The 21323-nt window shown below is 41.7% G+C and overlaps 1 protein-coding gene across 2 annotated transcripts in view; it reads right to left on the bottom strand.

Annotated features, from left to right (window-relative positions):
• The window catches only part of LOC111220001 (tumor necrosis factor receptor superfamily member 16-like), a 30412-nt gene extending 13204 nt beyond the window's left edge, over positions 1 to 17208 (bottom strand). For both annotated transcript variants that reach the window (XR_002665038.1, XM_022742924.1), the window contains exons 1-3: positions 16854 to 17208; positions 12749 to 12890; positions 5738 to 6094 (exon numbers count right to left, since the gene is read on the bottom strand). Coding sequence is in view for 1 of the 2 variants with exons in the window: in XM_022742924.1 (XP_022598645.1) it covers positions 5738 to 6094; positions 12749 to 12890; positions 16854 to 16907 (553 nt within the window). In the remaining variant the exon portion in view is untranslated. The remainder of the gene's footprint in view (positions 1 to 5737; positions 6095 to 12748; positions 12891 to 16853) is intronic.
• Positions 17209 to 21323: the final 4115 nt, after the last annotated feature.

The raw sequence follows: 21323 nt of genomic DNA, 5'->3' as shown, positions 1-21323 counted from the left end.
TAAATAGTTTGGAGGGTGTTTTCTTTTTTGCCAACTTTATGCCTAGGACATGTAGCTTTAGCTTCAGCCTTTTAGCCTGGTATTATATGCTGTTTGTAGCCATCAAGGAGAGCAGCTTAATGAGACCCATAGTTACAGTTTATCGGGGCACTAATTCAGCTCCTATGAGTCGTATCAGATGGTCATTTAGGTTGAAGGACATGTTTCTATCAAGTGCATGTTTTTTACAAGATCCTGTTTTTAAAAAGAGTCACATTAAAAAGATTAAAAAATGAGCCAAAGATGGTGTTTTCAACCAATTTATAGAGCTAACATTAGCTTAATTGGCCAGCTAGCTACAGCTGATTCAATCTGGCAATTTCTGTCACCCTTGTCATTCTATAGTTTATATATGATTGAACAGAAAGCTTAACAGGCATAGCAAACAGTAATTTAGGGACAGGGCTTAGCGAACTGTCAATTCCTCATGCACAAATCTGTTGACACGAACCAAGGAAAGAAAGCCAATCCGCCTCAATCATTCCCATCTTCCCTTGCCCTCCCTTACTCCATATATCCCTCCCTCATTTTCCCTTCCTCTGTCCTTCAGTCTGGATTTACTTGAACTGGTCTGGCCCTGAGTGCTATGCATGGGGCTAGTTAGCAGATTACACTTTCTGATTTCTGGAGGGCAGCCTGTCAATCGTTAAGGTCAACCAAACTCAGGAAGGAAACAGCTCCCTCCTCCTACTCACCTATCAATTCAATAACCAAATGCACTTGGCCAAATCACCCTGCTCTCCCCTCTTGTTTCCTCCCTGCCCCTCCCATTAGACCTTCATCCTTCCATATGCTGTATCTGTTACGTTCAATAAGTCATCTTGTTCATTTCAATATGTGTGTAGGAATCTCAGTGCCCGTGCGCATACACAGCTTAGTGTGTGTGTTGTGTGACTCATACTCATGTAATCCTGTTAAGTGCCTTTTTGTGCATGTAAGTGCATGAATTATATAATTGCATGTCTCCTGCAAACCACAACCTGTTGCCCCTTCTGCCACAGAACCAGAAACCTTGGCTTTGGGCAGTAGGTCACCCCACATCTGTGCAGTCGACCCTGGGTACAATCTTATGGAGAAACAGGGTCATGGAATGAAAGCCCCTGTTTCCCAACCTTGAGGGCTCATAACCAAAACCTGATAAGCTGATAAGAACAGGCGGTAACGTCTCAGTCAAACTCAAGCATTGCTCATTCAACTCTAACCATGGTATGAAAGGACCTTGTCACAGTGTGTTGGCATGACTCCTCACTCCTACTGACAATACCTTTTCAAACAATCTCTCTGTGGGCTCAATAGGAATTACTTAGGGAAACCAAACCCTTCCATCTCTGATAGGGATTAAATATCTATCTATCTTAATATTAATTATAGCTACCACTACAGTATCATTGGTTTGTCTTAAATGATACATGATAACACAGTAGATACCACTTTGAAGGACGGTTAATAAGAACACTGTTTTTGGCCAACTTCACTTGGCCCGCTGTTGTTGTGACCCTTGAAAGGATTGTAGGGATTATGCCATGTTGTTCAATACACCTCCCCAGGGGAAACTCATACTGCTTGAACTTTTCCACAATGACCCTCTCCACATACAAGCCTCCCATGACCTTCAACCTCTGACCTTGCTTGGCGGCCTGCAGAAGAGTGGAAGTCATATCACACTTCTTAAGATAAGCATCTTGCCTTCAGACCCTCAACTCTGTGGGTCTAGTCTAACAAAGTCTGGTCAGTATTAACATGTTTTACCATCAGAGAGAGATGAAGAGAGAGTTTTTTTTTCCAGGTAAAACCCAAAACAAACCACTAATCCCTTTGGAAAAGTGGAAGGAAATTAGATTTTCACCCCACATATCAGCTGAGCTTGTGTCCACATAGAGGGGAGCTAAATCGTCACAAGGTACAATTCACCACTAGCCTAAACTCAAATATAATCCAAACAGTTACAACCATAAATCTAGCTTTCTCTGTAAAACTAACCAACAGTAAAGTCAAGGTGATGTTCTGGTCCTTCCGTCTTCTGCTAAACTATGTCTCCGATGTCTCAAGTTAAGACTTGTCTTTCCACAAGCAGTGGCCTTCTGTGTGTTCCTCTCCCTCCACCCTCCTGACTGTGTTTAGCCTTCAGGCCTGCGTTGTCTGACTCCACAACACTAATGGATACGGACGTCTGGCAGCACTACAGATTTGTAAGTGCTGATAACGCGTGTGCTTCGTTAAAAAGATTACATTAGAAATAAAGTACACATGATTGGGTTAGAGCGAGGAACAACATATGATGATGAAGCCCATACACAATGGACTGTGAGCCACCATGCCTGGAAACACAGCTAATTCACATTAATCATGAAATATACTGCGTTAGTTATCTAAATGATATTTTAGTATTGGAGTTCTGGTTCCTTATATCTTGATCGTGGATGAATCATCTCTCCTTCTACCACACTTCTCTCTCAGACCACAAGTTGAATCAAGCTGCATTAAAAGATCATCCTCAATGAAAGAGTTTTTTTTTTTTTTTTTTTTTTTTTTTTTTTTACAGCAGAGGGGCAGTCTCTGCAACATCAATATGTTGTGTCCACTTCTGGTTATCATATAACCTTTTCTGTCTGTGGTATTTTCCCTGGTTCTTTCAAAGACGGGCACACACTGGGCAATTTATTAATATAGTGTATTGCATTAGCTCATACTACATGTTTTAATCACTCCGCAGGGCCAAAGTATACGTCTACGATTTCCACTTGAAAAAGGAAATCAGTTACTTTTTACATATTACTCATTCCTCAACAGAAAAAGTAAATACATAACCTGTTACATTACTTTTACTACTCTGTCAACTACACCTTCAGAGGCAGTGAAACTGCCACTTTTAACTATCCAATCACATCTGAAGGATTTGATTCAAACTAAACCCTGTCCACATATTTCATTTCACTCTGATAGACAAAACGCTCTGTTTCAGTGTCATTTCAAACAACTCCAAATCTTCCACACCCGTGTTTCATTTTCTGTATTTAACACATGTACAAAAAAGAAGACACTGTCGTTTAACAAGTGCCATGTCTATAGGTTACCGTTTTAATGTATTTACTGACTAACAGCTAATGTTAGGTTAGCCCAATGGACTCTTGTGCGTCAGAAGTCCCGTCTTCATAGTGAAGCTTTGGGGTTCACAGACACCCCGACTCTGAGCAAAACCGGTGTCTAAGAAGACATGTTGAAGGAAAAACAGTACTTTGGACTTACTGGGAGTCTCTTAGCTGCCTAACCACACTTCAGCCCCTGCACCAAGCTAACATGTTCTGCAGCAGTCTGAACGCAGAGAAGCCAAACTGATATTAACCCTTTTTCTAACTCGCTGTAAGACATCGCACAAGGTTATCCCCAAATTGGTATTGGACATGTGATTAATTAATGCATTCAAATTCAAAGCCCTAACACCACTTGTTACAGATGGAGATGTTGTATAACAAAGGGATGTGCACAAAGCTTGTTCATAATTTTTGTCCTTATATTCTAACAGGCTGACACGTTGATAGAAAAAAAAAAAAAAAAAACTTTATGCAATTCTACTTTGAACAGAAAGCAAAAAAAATAGAATATGGACCTGCACAAGGCTGGGAAGACGCCAGCAACATGGTCTGTATGTTTTAAGGCAAAGCTCAGTTTTATTTATATCATAGCAGTCTTAGTAAGACTGGGACCCTCAGTAAGACTACAAAAGACTACATGTAAAATGTTTCACCAGTAATATTAAATCAAGTTCACTACAGCTTTTAACAGATCCCTTGGTGGCAGCCATGTGGGAAATCAGATCATGGAAATACCTAAACAAAGTTTCTGACATGCCAGAGGTCCATGTGGTCATCAAACAGCCACTAAAACTGAACATCAAACCACAGTTGATATGGTGGAAATTTGGCCTAATTCCAATATCAACAGAGAGAAGAATTCTGGGTTACAATCAGATTTAAGCTCTACAGTGTCTGCTCAATGTAAGCAGTTTCATTGTTTTCTACAAGGTCTTTACATAAAAGACTTTTAACAGCTCAAATCCTCCAGTGTCATTTCAACTCAGAAACTCCAGACAAAACCCTAAGTAATTGCAAAAAAATATATGTAGCACAAATCTACATAAGTTTTACTATCTGTTTTATTCATTACTTGCTCCTTCAAGTAGCCCCATGGGCTAAACTGAAATCCCTCACAGGGCAAACAGGATCGTGGGAGAGGCACAAAAGACTCCCTTTAGCCTGAGACTTGCTCTTTCTTCACCACTGTGATAACAACATCCTTCAAACCACTGCTCCAACAGACTTCATGGCTGATCAACAGACTTCTTTTATTGTCATGTCACAAAAGCGTTGATTTAATCTGTGAGGCATCAGGTCATTGGAATGAGCAGTGACTGCAGTCATATGGAATTTGTGATTTGAAGTGTGATACCCACAGGGTGCAATGATATAAAAGAAATTCAGAGCCCTGTTCAGAGATATGACCTCCTTGTAAACCCTCAACACAGAGAGAGTGTGGTCTTTGTATCTTTGGATGGGATGAGTCGGTGAAGACAATGAGACAACCTTTGGAGTGGCATTTAGGTCGATGGGTTAACAATGTCTATAGTGTCGCACTGAGATGATCCGATTATGTGACGGACAATGTGGATGTCCAGTGTGTTGCACTGTCCGTACAGTGCTGGACAGCGAGTATGTGCTCACATTGACTCTATTCAGTCCACGATGACCCTGGGCGGTGCACCCCATCATTCAACTCTACTGCCTCTGCATAGAAGTTCATCATAAACTTGCCCAGTGTTTAGATAGGGTCATCCCACAGCCATTTGCTAAATAGCTGAAAAATAAATCTCCGAACAAGTGGATTCATTGTCTTGTTAAAAGAATAGATGAGTTTTTCAGGAATTCAATTTTTTCTTACTAACCAATGTAAAACAATCTCATGAATGCCTTATTTATATCTTGTTCTCAGCATTAAACATTCCGAACTTAATAACCTATCTTTTATGGGAAAGTTCGCCAAAAGGGGCATAGCGACATCCATCTCTGAGATTTCTGCTGTCGCCTCAATACAATGAAGGAGAATACGATTTCATTTAGGGTGCTCAAATCATTAAAAATGACATTTGTAAAACTCATCAGCAATGTGATTCCTCAGACATAATGTCCTTGTTGCTCTATAATACACACACCTCCCTGTGAGTTGTTTGTCAGTTATATTGCACCCTTATTTTTCTTGTATGTTGGAGTGCAATTGACAGCCAAATGCTTGTGGGTGTGTGATGTGTTCAAACTCTGAAGCTTAAAGAGACTGGTTGACATTCTTCAGAAATATACTTTGCTTTCTTGCAAAGTGTTGGATGAAAAAAAAAAACACTCTAATATGAAGCTACAACCGGGAGCTATCCTACCTGTGTCCAAAGCTAGCACATCCATGTCGCTGCAGGGGTCCGCATGACGCAACATTCATCACCTGCCTATGTCTTAGCGTACAGCCTAGAACTGAGGTGTACAAGCCGGAAGTGTGAAATTGTGTGCAGAGCGGACACCCAATGTAGAATAAGCAGAACCAAAGAGACGTCTGTTTTGTAAATGTATGAGGGCCTTAATTTGGCAGCTACATAGAAGTACACTGTGATTTAATGTACATTTCACTATGAGCCTTGGGGAGCTAATCGTCTTACCTTGACAAACTGTGTCACTGACAGACGTGCAGGCCTGTAACTCATCCCCTTCATCACAGAGGGTGCAGGGGATGCAGGGCTCTCGAGAACTTTCCTGGTCTGAGTACGTGTCCCCGATGCACTCCTCACACACAGTGTCATGGTCAGGCTCGCAGCTGAGCAGCATGCCCTGGCCTTCAGGACATTTGGTGCAGGGTTGGCACCGCTGAGAGATTTCATTCAGGTAGTAGCCGTAGTTGCACACACAGGTGGCGTCGTTGGAGTCCGTGCAGGGCGTCTCCATGCGGAGTAGACCTGTGCATTGTGTGCACGGCTGGCATTTCTCCGTGTGACTCAGGTTTTCTGAGAAAGTTTCACCTAAAAGAAGAGGGATGAAAATTGTTATTGGACTTTTTATCCGCAAGACAGCTGATTTCTAGGCAGTTGCTAGCTGCATGCACTTTGGCCACCAAAGTTGTGAATTTTCCAATTTTAGACAAAATGGTCTTCCAGTTTTTTCCCTCCATTTACATTTCTCAAGATACTTTTGCACATGCTCTCATCCTTGTGCATTTTGTAAGTGACTTTGTTTTCTGAGGGGTCAGTCAGTTCTGTCTCAGCTGCTCTTGTGGGGGAATCTTGAAGAAAAATCACATTCTGATCTCCATTCACTGGCTACAAGTCAAAGACGGAATTGACTCTAAAGCTTTTTTTATTTGTTTTCAAAGCTGACCATGATTTGATGCCACATTACATTTCTGACCTCTACTGTTCAAATTCCACCTCCAGGCTGCTTCAATCTTCTGCCTGAATAGCACAGCTAAGACCAAAGGCCAAGTTTCTGTATCTGTAATCCTGTATACGCATTTTTAAAGACCGGACTCTTTACTTTGAGCTACTGTGTACACATTTCTGAGTCTTAAAGCTGAACTTTTAAATGTACAAAATGTAAATTCTTTCTCTTAAACCAAACCCACTGTTTCATTTGTTTCAGCTGCTAAACATGACAACTGTCTTCATGTGCTGGCTGAGAGACACCATCATATGTATGAGGAGAAAAAAAAGGAAGGCGGCCACAACAGCCATGTCAGCGTTACAGGTAAGAAGAAAAGAGTAAGAGCAGAGGGTCAACAGGCAAAACAAGATATGTAACTGCATGAATGTCACTTTGGACTGAAAAGCACCTAAAAAATATACATAAACAATACCAACATCTTTTACACATTGATTTGAAAACAGTTTTCAGGCTGTATTTAAAGGTCTTTTTGTACATACATACATACATACATACATACATACATCACATGTTTCATAAATCGTTTGTATACATGCATGAGTTCCTAGGACAGATATGTCTGCAGAGGACACAATCAATATTGCATGTTTTATGGAATTGTATTTCAGCTGGATAGAGAACTGGGAAACACACTAAATTATGCAACAGACCCATTTGTAAGAGCAGCTTGTGTGTGTGTGTGTGTGTGTGTGTGTGTGTGTGCGCGCGCGCGCGTGCGTGCGTGTGTGTGTGTGCATGTTTGTGAGAGAGAGATAGGCAGATAGGGAGCTGGGGGATAGACTGTGAAAGCACAACCTCAAAATCTCTGTCATGTCTAAATTGTTGACACACAAATTCTTTCCAACACACTTGTTTTATTTATCTTGAGTTGAGGTGATGTAAAGTAGGGTTGAAACAATTAATCGATTAATCAATTAGACGACTGACAGAAAGTCAAGTGTTCCAGCTTGTGAGGATTTGCAGCTTTTGTCAGCTGTATGTGATGATAACCTTCATATCTTTTGTCATGAAGCGTTCAAATGGACAGCAAAAACAATCTGATACCACAATCTTGTGTGTTAAGAGACTGTAATGGGCATTTTTTCAGTACTTTCTTACATTTTATAAACCACACAATTAATTGATTAATTGAAACAATACTTAGTAAGGTTATTGTTAGCTGCAGCCCTAATGTAAAACTGCTCTGAGGAAGACATGGAATCTTTGTTGCTGCACCTGATTGAAACCTCTTATTCAGATCTCATCTCTTCCTGATCTTCAGTTGTTCTGTCTGTCGGCCGATGGTTAAGGAGTTTCCATCATCTACACTAAACTACTGCTGCAACTATGTCATAAAATAGAGGAAAATGCCCATTGCAATTTTCTAAAGCCCGAGGTGATGTCTTTAGATTTCTCATTCTGTCCGACAAACAGCCCAAACCTAAAGATATTCAAAGAAAATCAACAAATAATTCACATTTGAGGAGCTGAAACCAGGGAATCTTTGGTATTTGGGCTTAGACCATGAATCTATTACCAAAATTACTGTAAATTACTTTTTATGTCGGCTCTAAACTGAACTAAATTAAACAATCATTTGGGATTTGGGCTTAAAAACGTCTTAAATCGATTATCAAAATTATTGTAAATTATTTTAATTTATACAAAATCTAACAAAGCTTAGCTAAACTTTGTGTGGTAGAAGACTGGAAGCTTTTGGCATGCAGTCTCCATGAAGACCTTTTATTGCTCAGCGACTCATAGCATATCGAGTTTTCGGTCTGCGTCACAAGCCCACCAACCACGGCGAACGCTCTGCTGATGCAGAGATTCAAACAGAGATGAGGAGCGATGGACACTGAGATAGTGAAACAGAGACAGATGGATGGATGAAAAGAAAACAGAGACCAAGTCATTTGAGAAGATGAATCAATTCTGTGTTTAACTGGGAGTGTCGAAGGTGGGATCTTCACATTTTTGTTTAATTATGTCTTCAGAAGTAGACACTATCGTCCCTCACTCTTACGTGGGCAAGTTAGTGTCCAGTCATATACTGTTACCCCCACCCCTCCGCCCTTCCACCCCTAACCCCATTATCTCCTAGCTCCCTTGAAACAGACGCACACACTCCGACTGCCCTCACCCCCACTCCCCATGAGTGCTCTCAGAGCCATTATCATAATGCCATGCATCAATAATGCAAGTCAATACATTAATAACGCTAGCCTGCAGCATGGAGGGCGGGGGTTGTGGAAGGGGGAGGTGACGGGGGCGGAGGGAGGAGTGGGGGGTGCATACGGTCTTCAGCGTGTCATAACAGTACTTTCGCCTCTGGTCTAACATTCAATCCTCTGCTTTGTTTTCAACACCCATAAAAGGACTCCTGAGTTTATCCGCTCTGGCTATTCCACGGAGCAGGGTGTGTGTGTATGAGTGTATGTGTCTGTGCATGTGGGGAGTTTTCTGTGACTGCTTGTGTGTGTGCGTGTGTGTGTGTGTGTGTGTGCGCTTAATGTGTGTTTTCCCGTACATGTGGGTGTATGTGTGAAAGAATGAACCATTAGCTGCTGGCTGAGACGTTCGCCTTGTCTCCATTCCAGCTGTGCAGCTGTACTTGCTCTGTTTCATCTCAACTCATCTGTTCATTCATCCAAACTCCTTCGTGTGTTTCAGTTGGCCGTGCTGTTTATCACATCAGCCAGGCCCCTCTTAACTATCTGTGCAAAGTCTGTTTCTTGTAAATGGATAATTGCACACATTAGACACAATCAACTGTGGGCGATACACTTAAAACAATACATGCAAAGACATATGAGGAGTGGGAGTTGATGTTGAAAGAAAGATTAGAGAGAGGGATAGTCAGGAATAAACTGTAGAGGTTAGTTTCTGTCAAATGAGTTTCTGTCAACACCTCAAGTGAAACAACTTACACAGGCCACAAAAACAAAGCAATACTTAGCGTAGGTGCTAAAACAACATTCTTTGGGTCAAAGATGCAGGAAATGGAGTCCTTAAAATCTCCAGTACAGCTGTCAAGGTTTCTATTCTCACACAGCAAATATGCAGTTTTCAATGTTTTTCAATTCAATCAACACAAGCAGGCTTCTCATCTCTGGCCAATACGCTGTGGACTTTGTCAGCTGAAACGCCAACCATCTCTAGAAGCTGTAGCAAATTAGTATGAGCTGATGCTAACATTCAGTTGGTTCATAGTTATCTCCAGCTGACTTTTTAATTTTTAATTTCCACTTTTTAAGTCGATGATACATGTAGAAGACATGGGAATAAAATCACAGCATTGTTCTTGTTTTGCAGTGTAAAGCAAGTTAGACCTAGTATTATAAGTAGATTATGTTAAGGAAAAATATAAAATCAGGTTGTTATGTCTTACATAAAGCCATGTATAGCTGCTTAGCTTACATACGTCTCTCTTGCTACAGCCCGTGCACCGCTTCAATGTGAAATCCAGAGTTTGACAGACTTGCCGTGCCTATAGTTGCGGTTGCTGAGCTGTGACAGGACCACCACTGTCTCTGGGCGGGGTTCAGCGGCTGGTTAACTTACAGGTAGGAGGCTAAACCCACAACCCGACACTGGCTGAGACTTCAAAACATGTTGCTGTTAAAACACTTCAGTTCAGCTCTATCAGCCTGCATTACAGATCTAATCAATATTCGATGTGTTCTTAAAATATCATTGTGATGTTATCTGATGAACAGCTGATCTAGTTTGCATTACTGTTTTTCCATGAGTCACTGCAGAGCCTGTCTGGCCTCTTGACAGTTCTGAGAGCCTGTCACTTTCTGTGTTTGTTCATGTCTGAGTGGAACAAGCACTGTGAGCGTGAAAATTATCACCCCGAAAACCTCCACGTTGTGCAACAGAGAGCAGCAACCTCAGAGACACAACATATAAAAGTCATTTTGGGCCTAAAATATGAAGTTTTTATACAAATAGAACAATTTATGATGAGTAGTCCGGGGCGTACAAGGCAAGAAAGTATTATAAAGTTGTAACTCTTGATCTGAGAATCACTTAAAAAAGCATATATCATTCCAAAGAAGACCCACAGAAATACAAATAAATCATTTTCTCCATTTCCACATTCTCTGTGACTTCTCTCATGACCTGTAAGGTCTGAATCATTTGCTGAGTGTGGGCGTCCTTGCCTCATAGCTTGCCATCCTTCACTGACCCAGGGAGGTTTACAACTACTTCCTGGCCCAGGCGCAGGATAGTCAGGGAGTTCATACAGACAGCAAGGAAAACTCTGGGAACTGTGAAGGAACTGGCTCAGGACCAACCCTGGCCTCTGCAGGCTGAAGCTGACCTTTGATCTCACATGACTTATAACAGACCTTTATATGTTCATTTATTTTCCCTCTCAAGCAGATATTATCCTCATGCAGAGGACCTTAAATATCCTTTTGAGCTCTCAGACACCAGTCTTGTGTACCAAATCTAAATCTTAATCACTGTGACATAACAACTTGTCTGATGCTCTAAATATCTTCCAATACAGTTTTTCTTTTTCTGCAACAACATTTGGAACCGGCTCCACTCTTGTATCTTCTCAATATCACTGTCCTCATAAAGTCTCTCACTCCAACACAGCTTCTCTCCCTACATGGTAAGGGCCATGAGGAGGGCAGGAACGCTGGAGCACAGTTAAGTCTGGCATCCAGTTTACTTCCTAACATGCAGTTGAATCAGCCGTGTGCTTTACGTTTATACTACATTCTGTGTATTTTTCCATGAGTTTATCAGTCATTGACACATGTTGCACAGCTCTTTGATAATAATGATAATGTAGAGCTTAAACTGCTTCAAATGCCCTGATGTGTACCCATAGTTATTCTTCAAAAGTAACCTTTCCTCTGATCCACAATGATGTTGAGGACTATTGTGTTGGGTAATCTAAAGAACTGTGGTGTGACTGTAGGGATGGCAGTCCATCACTTTGGTCCAGATATTTGCTGAAATATCTACACAGGAATTACGTGGATTGCTATGACCTGTGGTACTGATATCCCAGGCCCCCAGAGGATGTGTCCTAATGACTTTGCTGAACCTCTGACTTTTTATCAAACGCCACCAACAGGTCAAAGATTGTACTTATCGGTTACACTTCATTTGGATAGTCCGAGAGTTTACAGAGTATACGTAATATTTCACTTTGTGGAACTTTCTAATGCTCAGCTAGTGTTCAACAATGTATTATTCAACCAACGTATGTTAGGATTTGGCGCTATATGAATAAAACGGAATTACATTGAACAACATCAGTTTAGCTAAGCGGCTAGTAGCGAGTTAAAGGTGCAGCTCCTGTGCACCAGTTAAGCCAAAGGCAGTAGTGGTTAATATATTATCATACCACTATAACCAGTCCAGCTTTAGACTGAGGTACGACAACCTATCTAATATGCATTCAGAGATGGAGATGCATAAATAAATAAATGTAAAAATACAGAAATAGCAATTTTCATTACCAAAATATATTTATTTTGCATTTATTTATGTATTTAATTATTTATTTCTGTACTTATTTTCTTATTATTTATTTATACTTATGTCATTTTTATCCTTCATATGAGAACTAAGTGAAAGTGTGATTAATAAATTGCTATTAGACAAAACTGTAGCATCTTGAAACTATTAATGTCATACAAGACTGTTTGGACAAAAACCACATAAATCATCATTGTCATGTCCAGATTTACTGTTTTATAGGCCACCAACCCAGTGTTGGATCCTAATTCAAATTATGCAGAAACAGTCATTTAAATCATGATGTAATTCACGCCCCTGCATACTTACTGTGCCTCACAGAGTCTAAAGACATTCAGTTTGAACTGTGTGTCTTCTCCAGTGACAGTAAGTACAGTAGTGGATTTGTAAGTGGAGGTCGTAATTTACAGGGACAACGTCACAGTGGCAGCAATATAACATTTCTTGTCTCAAATGAAACACTAAATCACTATCACAGGTCATCGGAGTCAGAGCAGTGAATATGTGACGTGTGTGTGTGTGTGTGTGTGTGTGTGTGTGTGTATGTATGTGTGTGTGTGTGTGTGTGTGTGTGTGTGTGTCATTGTCTCTGCATTAATGCATGTGTCCAACACTGTGTTGTCATTGATGTTCAGGTGCACACGTGTGCTTTTGTGTATTTCTACAGTTATCTTTGAACTCATGCGCCTTACAAATTGCATGTGTGTATGTACATGACAGTCATACAGCTGTTTCTTTGTATTACTCACTGTCAAGGCAAGGGTCACAGACAGTCTGTGTGACTCCACATGGTCTGGTGACCCCCTCTCCGGGCTGACACTGAATGCAGCATTCCCCGCTGGCTGTATACTGGCCCGACAAACAATCCTCTTTATTGGCCAGAGCTCCAACCTGCCAATCACCGGAGAGATCAGTCAAAGTGGGACAAGCCAAACACATTCACATTCAGATTATTAGTGCATAAACACACAAAATTGACTTTAGTTATTGTCTTCAAAGAACTAAACTTTATTGATTGTTTTAATCAAAGCAACATTTAGCATTTTGCAGTGAGAGCAGTTCATCCAAAGAGTGTTGTTTCTTCATTTAAATCATTTCTAGAGGCCCGAAAGAAGTAAAAACGTCCAGTATTTCACAAAATAGACAGATAAAATATACAGCACTCACTCTTTTTTTTCCTCATTCCTTTAATCATCTTGCTCCCACTTAGATTTATTTTGGAACCACTAAACCAGTGGTTGCCAGCCTCAGGTCAGGACCCTGGCTGCAAGATAATCTGAAGGCCTATGAGATGACTAATGGGATAGGAAAGAAGAAATTGCAGATTTCGTCAAGACAAAATTGTCCATTTTTCCAAGTTATTTCTCCATTTTTCTGTGTTCTTGTAAATCGCAGATGGTGTTTCCTTATCAGGCCTTGAATCAAACAACCTAAGGAGCTAAAATCACTCTTTGGCTGAACTGCTCACAAGCCAGACACACACGGGACCTGTAATGTAAGGTCTCAAAGAGACATTTCTTTGTTTTAAAGGAACACAAGCCAAAGAGTCTGAGTGGCCTTAACTTTAACCTGACCCCACACACTTACCTCAGCCTTAATCTAATTTGTAATTCTTAAACTGCATCTAATATATACAATTTTCAAAGTACAAGCCCCATTTTAAGTCGCAGATACCTTAATTAAAGTAAACAAAATCACACACCCATACCGGGAACAGTTGGATTATATGGCCTCTGCATTCTTCAAACAGTAACCTGTCGAGTCCTTTATCTTAGCCGATGACAGGTGAAAATGTCTGTGCGTGCCTCTGCATATGCAAGTGCAAATGCGTGACAGTTCATACACGCTTACACACTCAAGTCCGACCATGAGACCTTTAAGTTCGCATGGCCTTTTACATTGTATCATTGTAACCTGAATGTTTCTCGCATCGTTCTCACACCAGGTCTCTCTATCTTTTGCATACCTCAAACTCCAAAGCAAACCTTGATAAAAGCAGTAATAGCCAAAAGGTCTGTCTTTCCCTCCAGATACACGAGGAGTGATTCTTTTTTTGGGCCATTGTTTTTAGGATATTATGCTTTTCTGTTGATGTACAGTATCTCTCAATGGTTGACAGACAAACTGCAGATCAGAAGGCTATGAGGAATGGGATTTTAAAGTTACCTCATGACCAACATGTGAGTCGCTTTGCTCTTTACTAAATTAAATATTGCTCGACCATACACTTCTTAACATATTTAAAGGGCGTGTGTCTGTCTGTGTGTGTGTGTGTGTGTGTGTGTGTGTGTGTGTGTGTATATATGTGTGTGTGTATTGAGGGTTGTGTTCATGTAAGGGAGGTACAATTAACGTAAATCGTCAGGGTTCAGGTGTGTGTGGAATGCTGCTGACAGGAGAGAGGAGGTCTACAAAACATCAAGTGTCCCCTCTGGCAGCTCTGAGTCAGCTGGAAGATTGTGTGTGTGTGTGTGTGTGTGTGTGTGTGTGTGTGTGTGTGTGTGTGTGTGTGTGTGTGTGTGTGTGTGTGTGTGTTCTTGCTCATGATGGTGTCACAGCCCATTCACCTTCAGGTCTCTGGTATTCATTATCTCTGCTGTTTATGTTCAAGAATGCATCTTTGGCTTTGTGTGGAAACTTCTGAGTTGAAATGTTTCACGCAACACGCCTGATAACATCTGAACATTTTCCTGAAATTGGGAAGACTTTTGCCAAACAACGTCACTTCACATTAGGCAACTCAAGATGACAATGTCCAAAAAAACCCCAAAAAAACAAACATCTCTGTTACCCTGAGGAAATGTTGTAAAGCCAATCTTGAGATTTTTATGTTTTAATTTGAATGAATTAATCCTTTTGTGTTGTTATAGATTCTTTGGTCTTAACTAAGAACAACCCCAACTGAATATGCACACAAATGGTTCTCATATTTCTTCAGAGGTTCACAGTCCAGATGTGACTCTAAAACGTTTCACTATCTGTTTCCCTCAGAACCTCGCTGACCTTTCTCTTCATCTTTCACCCCAACACACTCACTACCACGCGCGCGCACACACACACACTAACACACACTAACACACACACGTTGTGCAGCACGCATTTAGTAATGAATCAAATGTGTTTTAGCGCACAAGCTTATCCCTCTCCTGCGTCCCCTGATGTGCACCCTTATATACTGTAGCTACACATCCATCAGCACATATACATTCGCACAAACGCATTGACAGACCTCACATGTGAACCAACCTGTTCCCAAATGTCTGACTGACGCTTTTGAAATGACTCCAACCTTCAGCGTTTTGCTTTCTGCTTATTTTCTCTTTAACCCTTCTCTCGCTCCAGGTGTGGGTGCAACACCAAAAACGTCGCAAAAGCCCGGAAAACTGCGGTTAAAATGCATCACTAATGACTGCTAAGTTGTGCGTACAGGTGAATTAGAGGGTGTTGTGATTTGAGCAAATAGCTTATGGAATGACAGTAAAAGAACGTGCAGCACTTGGCAAGTCGTAGCTCGACTTGCACGTTTTCCTGTAATTGGCTTTTAGATTGGAGTTTGAGGGTTTGCACTCCTCGACTTCTGTCAGCTGATCTCCCTAAAGCTAAAGCTAGAAGCAAGTCGATCGTACAGTCGAAGCAACGAGGACGCACAAACGCATGTGCAGAAGCATCTGGACACATAACTTCGGAGCTTCGACCAATCTTACTAATGCTCCAGTCAATTTTCAGTTGGAGGCACTTAACCTCTGGACCTCAGCTGTCAGCGCTTGTTAAGCCATTATGAGTTCCTCCGTACCAGCCTTCCACTAAGCTGGGCCTAATACAACCCGGGCCACGGACCTTGAGCTGCCGCTGCTGCTGCTGCTGCTGCTGCTGCTGTGGGAACACTGGTGGCAAATGACAAACAACTAATGCTTTCCCAAACAGCGCTGAATCATCATCTCTTTATGAGGCCAGAGGAAGAGACGCACAGACACGGGAGAAAAGAGTGATGCGAGTGTGAGGTGAAGGGAGAGGAAGAGTGTGTGTTGGTGGGGGGTGGGGGGGCTGTATCAATATTGCATGCGCTGAGCCAGCAGAGGATGCATACCCATCAGCGGGAGCAGCTGTCATGTATCAGTGATGCAGCCTGCTCCTAAACTAGGACCTTGACAAGCCTGCAGCCCTGACCGACCATGTCCTGTCAGATAGAAGACACTGGAAAAAATATATTCCCTCCGTGGGTCTGCATGGCCTCAAGGGGGATGAGCGATTCATCAGGGAGATCGTGACCTGTGACTCCCTTAAATCTATGCTGTTTACTTCTGTTCCCTCTTGGCCTGATCTTGGTACAGTGAAATCCTCATCAGTTAACACGGTTATTTCTTTATTGGTGAGCGCCTCCACAGAGGCCACTCTGACATTGTTATTGTACTGCTGTCTGTAGAGCCACATGTAAGTGAGAAGGGTGGAACTACAGATCCAGCAACTGGAGCTATAGAGTAACAACCTGAATAAGCTGCTGCATACATATCCAGGACAGGTGCAAGGACAGGGCTCTTACTTTTAAAATGAAATGATCACTGACAGATCAGGAACAGGTAGCCCATCAAAAGCACATTAAACACATGAAATGTAAACTAAGGGAATAAATGTCTCTTAGAAGCTTAAAAATTTATAGAGATTTTTTCTGTAAGTTACCTTTTTTGAGTGATGGGTTCTTAAGATAAAGATAAACTTTGTCCTCTTTTCCCTCTGCCTGTGTGGATGCGCAATTGCGCAGGTGTCGCAACAGGAAGCGTGACAGGAAGGATTTATCCAAGTAAAGTTTATGGCAAACATTTAACGCACACTTTGATTACGCAAGAGGCTACTCACCACTCCAAGCAACACTGCTACGAAAGCGGGATTCATCCTGTAACTCCGTCGCATCTTCCCACACGGTTGAACGACTGGATGCAGCGCAGGAGGATGCGGTTCTCAGTGGTTTCGAGGTGAAATGAACTCGACTGTCATTTCTGCGTCTTTTTTTTTTTTCTTTTTTTTTTTGCGCTGCTTTTTGGTTTTGTTGTGATAGAAGGAACTCTCCGGTTAACTCTTCCTCTAGCGAGTGTGTATCACAGCGGGAAGCACACTCAGTCCACGAGCTCCGGCTGCAGACAGAATCCAGTCAGTGGGGAAACTTGCTGAAATTGGCCCAATGGATGGTCGGGCTCTGTGCGCTTCTCTCCTACTGGGCTCATGTGACAGAAGCGCTCAGCTCAACGGCTTCAGGGAAGGAGCCATCTCCCTCTCCACGCCCACTGCACACACACACACACACACACACACTAACCTGCTCTCTCTATAGCAGCTTAAACCATGGTCTGAAAATGTTCTTGCTGAGTCAGACAAACCAACCTTCTTAAATTTTAATAATCGGACAAATTAAGTCTTGTATAATTCCTCCATTTGGCACATGGTTTACAAGCTGCACTGCCCCAAAAGTCTCACTACTACGAAGACAGCATAAAAAGAAATCTTCTGGCCTGAAAAACCCTTAAAATGGAGAGAGATCCATCAGATATATCAGATATCAGATAAAGGTGATGTTGTCTCCCTGAATCACTGAACTGAGGACGCACCGTTTGCCTGCACCTTTAACCCAGAAACCTGAGATCCCAACAGGTATCTACAGGTATACATCCACTGACATTTGCAATTACATGCGTGCAACAACTGAAATCTGAATACAACTAAAACTTGAATTAGGTCACGATGTTATCTTCTATTCCTGAATTCCCCCCATCACTGCACTTATTGTTAGTCCGAGGTCTGAGTTTGACACATAAAAACTGCATTGTGGCTCTAAAAATCCCACTTTAAATACTATTTATGTGAGTGAGTTAAGTGGGATCACAGGGCTGCTCTCATCAGAAACACTGCTGCCTTTATGCATAAGAAGAGGAAACCTACTGTTGGAGAAGGCCCTGACACCTGAGGCGAAATGTTGGCATGATGTAAACCGGGGCAGCACATCATGTTCTGCTCGGGTCATGACTATACATGTTACCTCGTTGGCTGTATGAGAGCGGGATGATTTAAAAGTGTGACAGGGGTGTTTGTGAGGTTTACAAGCGGATGTGTTACAATCTGTCATGTTTGTTCTTGGTCTCCATTAACGTCATTTCCCTGCAGCTAAGTAAAGGATCTCGCATATCTCGATCTCTGTTGCTTTTAATGGAGTTCACTGCAATTGTTGTGATGCAGCCAAAACACTTGATATGCTGAAGGGCACTGAACTAGTTGGTGCTTATACTGGCATAATAATAAACTCCATTATGGAGTATTAGTTCACTGCCTGTCACAGTGTTCTTTAAAGAGTAGTGCAACTCTTGCCATGTCATGTTTTGTTTGTTAGCTAGCTAACCTTGAAGCACAGGTGAAGCACAGTAGGTTAGAGTTGAGTATATTTTTTGGGAGTAAAGTATTGAGCTACACAAAGGTTTCCCAGATTCCCACAGCTGAAGTTCTCATGTTTTTTACTCTGTTTTATTCTAAAAGCTTCTCACGATGGTCTCCTCTGGAAAAGTCTTTAGACCTCTTTGATCTTTATGTGTATATTGATGTACCTGTGTTTTTACGATTTGAGATGAACCTCTCTTCCTCCGACGCATCTAAATGAGTGAGCCGTATACACTGTATACAATGTCTGAGGGCAGTGGGGGACGTGGGGGCAGCAGATGAAGAGAAAGAGGAAGCTGGGTTGCTATGGGTGGATAAATAATGCATGAAGGCAGAGAGAGAAAGAGAGAGAGAGAGAGAGAAGCAGACAGACAGGAAAAAATAAATCCATTTCAAAGTCACTTATATGGGGCAAAATAAATGAATCCAATTTTCGATGTGGCTGGTGTAATTCATTAAAGAGAGTCACTGACAATTTTACCAGAAATCCTCTTTGCTTTTTGAGGAGCACTTATACGGCGACAGCACATCCTGGATAAGAATACCTCAGACAAGCACTTTAACGGGAAAACAGATCTGTCTCTTCTGTTGGCCACGACAGACACAGGATGACACATTCAACAGGAGACTATAATAGTGTCACAAATGGTTATATTACTTTTTTGGATCAATAATTTAATTTCTGTGTTTTTTAAGAGAAGAGAGTAGAGAGTAACTCATTTTAAAAATCTTTTGCTTTGGGAATTTGTCAAATCTGAAAATTAAAGAAAATAATAAAGCAAAAAAATCAAATTATTTGCATGTGGATCACCGTTAAACTGTCCAACCAATGATTTTTAATGCTCCTTTCCTGTTAAATGTCTATAATATTACATGAGTATGATAAGAGGTTATAAGGAACTGAAACAGCAAACCAAGCAGGTGATTCACTTTATTTCTGGAACAGTTTCTGTTCAGTGAAGTCAAAAAGAGGAAAGAGCATTTTTTCATTTTCACTTCATTTCATTTAAAAAGAAAAATTGCATCCACCTTGTTACATGCACACACACACACACACACACACACACACACACACACACACACACACACACTGACAATCTGTCACCAGTGAGTGGACAGAGGATGGGTGGTCCAGGGGACGTTCACTGTCCCATCTCAGGTTCCGAGAAGAGGATTCAGTTCCAGGTGGTCGGTCCTGTGGAAAAAAGTGTGTGTGTGTGTGTGTGTGTGTGTGTGTGTGTGTGTGTGTGTGTGTGTGTGTGTGTGTTCTACACCAGCCTGAGTCTTGGTAGGCTTGCCACGTTTTTCTATGCCCCGTTTACATTTTATGTTTATGTCTCCCGTGCACATGTGTATACCTAACATTGTTCTCAATGGGAGAAGGAGACCACCTGTCACACGTGCACAGCAGCGACAGAGGAGGAGGAGAAACAACACTGGCAATGTGATCCACAGTCTTCTTGCGAGCTCTCCCTCTAATGTACTGTAATAGATGAAGAGGCATCACATGATGAGCCGAGGAAGCCCTTAAATTACTCTGAGAGAGCACTCACACCAATAACTGGCATGAGAGTGATATCATGTGTTTAGAGAAAACCTTTAGAGCACTGCAGTGCAGGCGGTGTGCTAATGTTACGTAGTATATCTGGAAAACAACTTAAGAAAAGTCTCTATGAAAAACAAACCACCATCATTAAGCACAGTAAAGGTTTGGGCTGGTTATTCGATATGAATGTCAGTAATTTCAGTGTGTGTGTGCTGTGGGGATGAAATGACTTCTTTTTTTTTTTTTGAACCTCGGACAGGCCAGATGGCAACACACCCCACTTCTTCCCATGGGACTCTCTCATCTGCGCTTTATTGATCTGATCTATCTGATCTCCTTTTCTCTCCTCCTCCTCTCCAGCCTCTCTTCACTAGCTGCCCCGTCTCTGAGTAACATCTTTCAAGTTTCTTGATTCATTATTTGAATCTGATGAAGAATCTGAGACTGATTTTCAAACTGACATTTAACTCAACTGGCTACACACACACACTCACACACACACACACACACACACACACAGACTCACACTCACACACACACACACACTCACACTCACACATACACACACATAAGAGCTTTACTCACTTTCCTCCCAAAGCTCAAAATGAATGAGTGAGTGAATGAGTGAAGGAATGAATGTGCCGCCTGTGTTTGAGTGAGAACTTGTGACATGACCCTTCAACTATGACCTGACCTGAACCCTGAGACGACGCCGGCAGCAGTTGCACAGTGTCGAAGTCATGACAAAGGTGTGTGTGCGTGCGTGCGTGTGTGCGTACGTACGTGTGCACAGATATTCTCTGTGCCTCCATGCAGCACGATGTCCATGCAATTACATTTGTGTAAAACATGTTTGTTCGTAAACCCTGAATCAATAATAAAAGTGCTGAAGAGAGCAGAGGAGAAGAAAGCAGACACTGAAGGGACTTCTTCTTTTTCTTCCTTTTTTTTTCTTGTGAGGGGTGGGGGTGAACAGGCATTTGTATTGATCAGATTTGGCCAGACAATGTACACAATTTTAACACACTGGGGTAAAAAATGAGCCTCAGGCCGTTGACTGTCAATGCAGGTCTTTATGCGCTCAGTGACACACAGATATGGTTGATATCAAACAAATATAGACACACACAGTAACCTACTGAAATTCAGACACACAGTCACAGAGGCACAGGATGGCCTGTGTTGTACTGTAGCTCTGTAAAAGCTGACCCAGTGAAACTACACATCTGAGAAGTAAATTCATTTTATGGTAGAAATCTCACATCAAAGTCGTAGAAAATAACTTTGACTCTGAAAATCTTACGGTAACAAACTGAGCCCATGATCTCAACTTTGCTTTCAGTCACAGTTTCAAATAT

The sequence above is a fragment of the Seriola dumerili genome, unplaced genomic scaffold (genome assembly GCF_002260705.1).
Source record: "Seriola dumerili isolate Sdu_G_001 unplaced genomic scaffold, Sdu_1.0 BDQW01000068.1, whole genome shotgun sequence".
Taxonomy (NCBI): domain Eukaryota; kingdom Metazoa; phylum Chordata; class Actinopteri; order Carangiformes; family Carangidae; genus Seriola; species Seriola dumerili.
The sequence above is the reverse complement of the archived record's forward strand: the minus strand, read 5'-3'. Positions and strand labels throughout refer to the sequence as shown.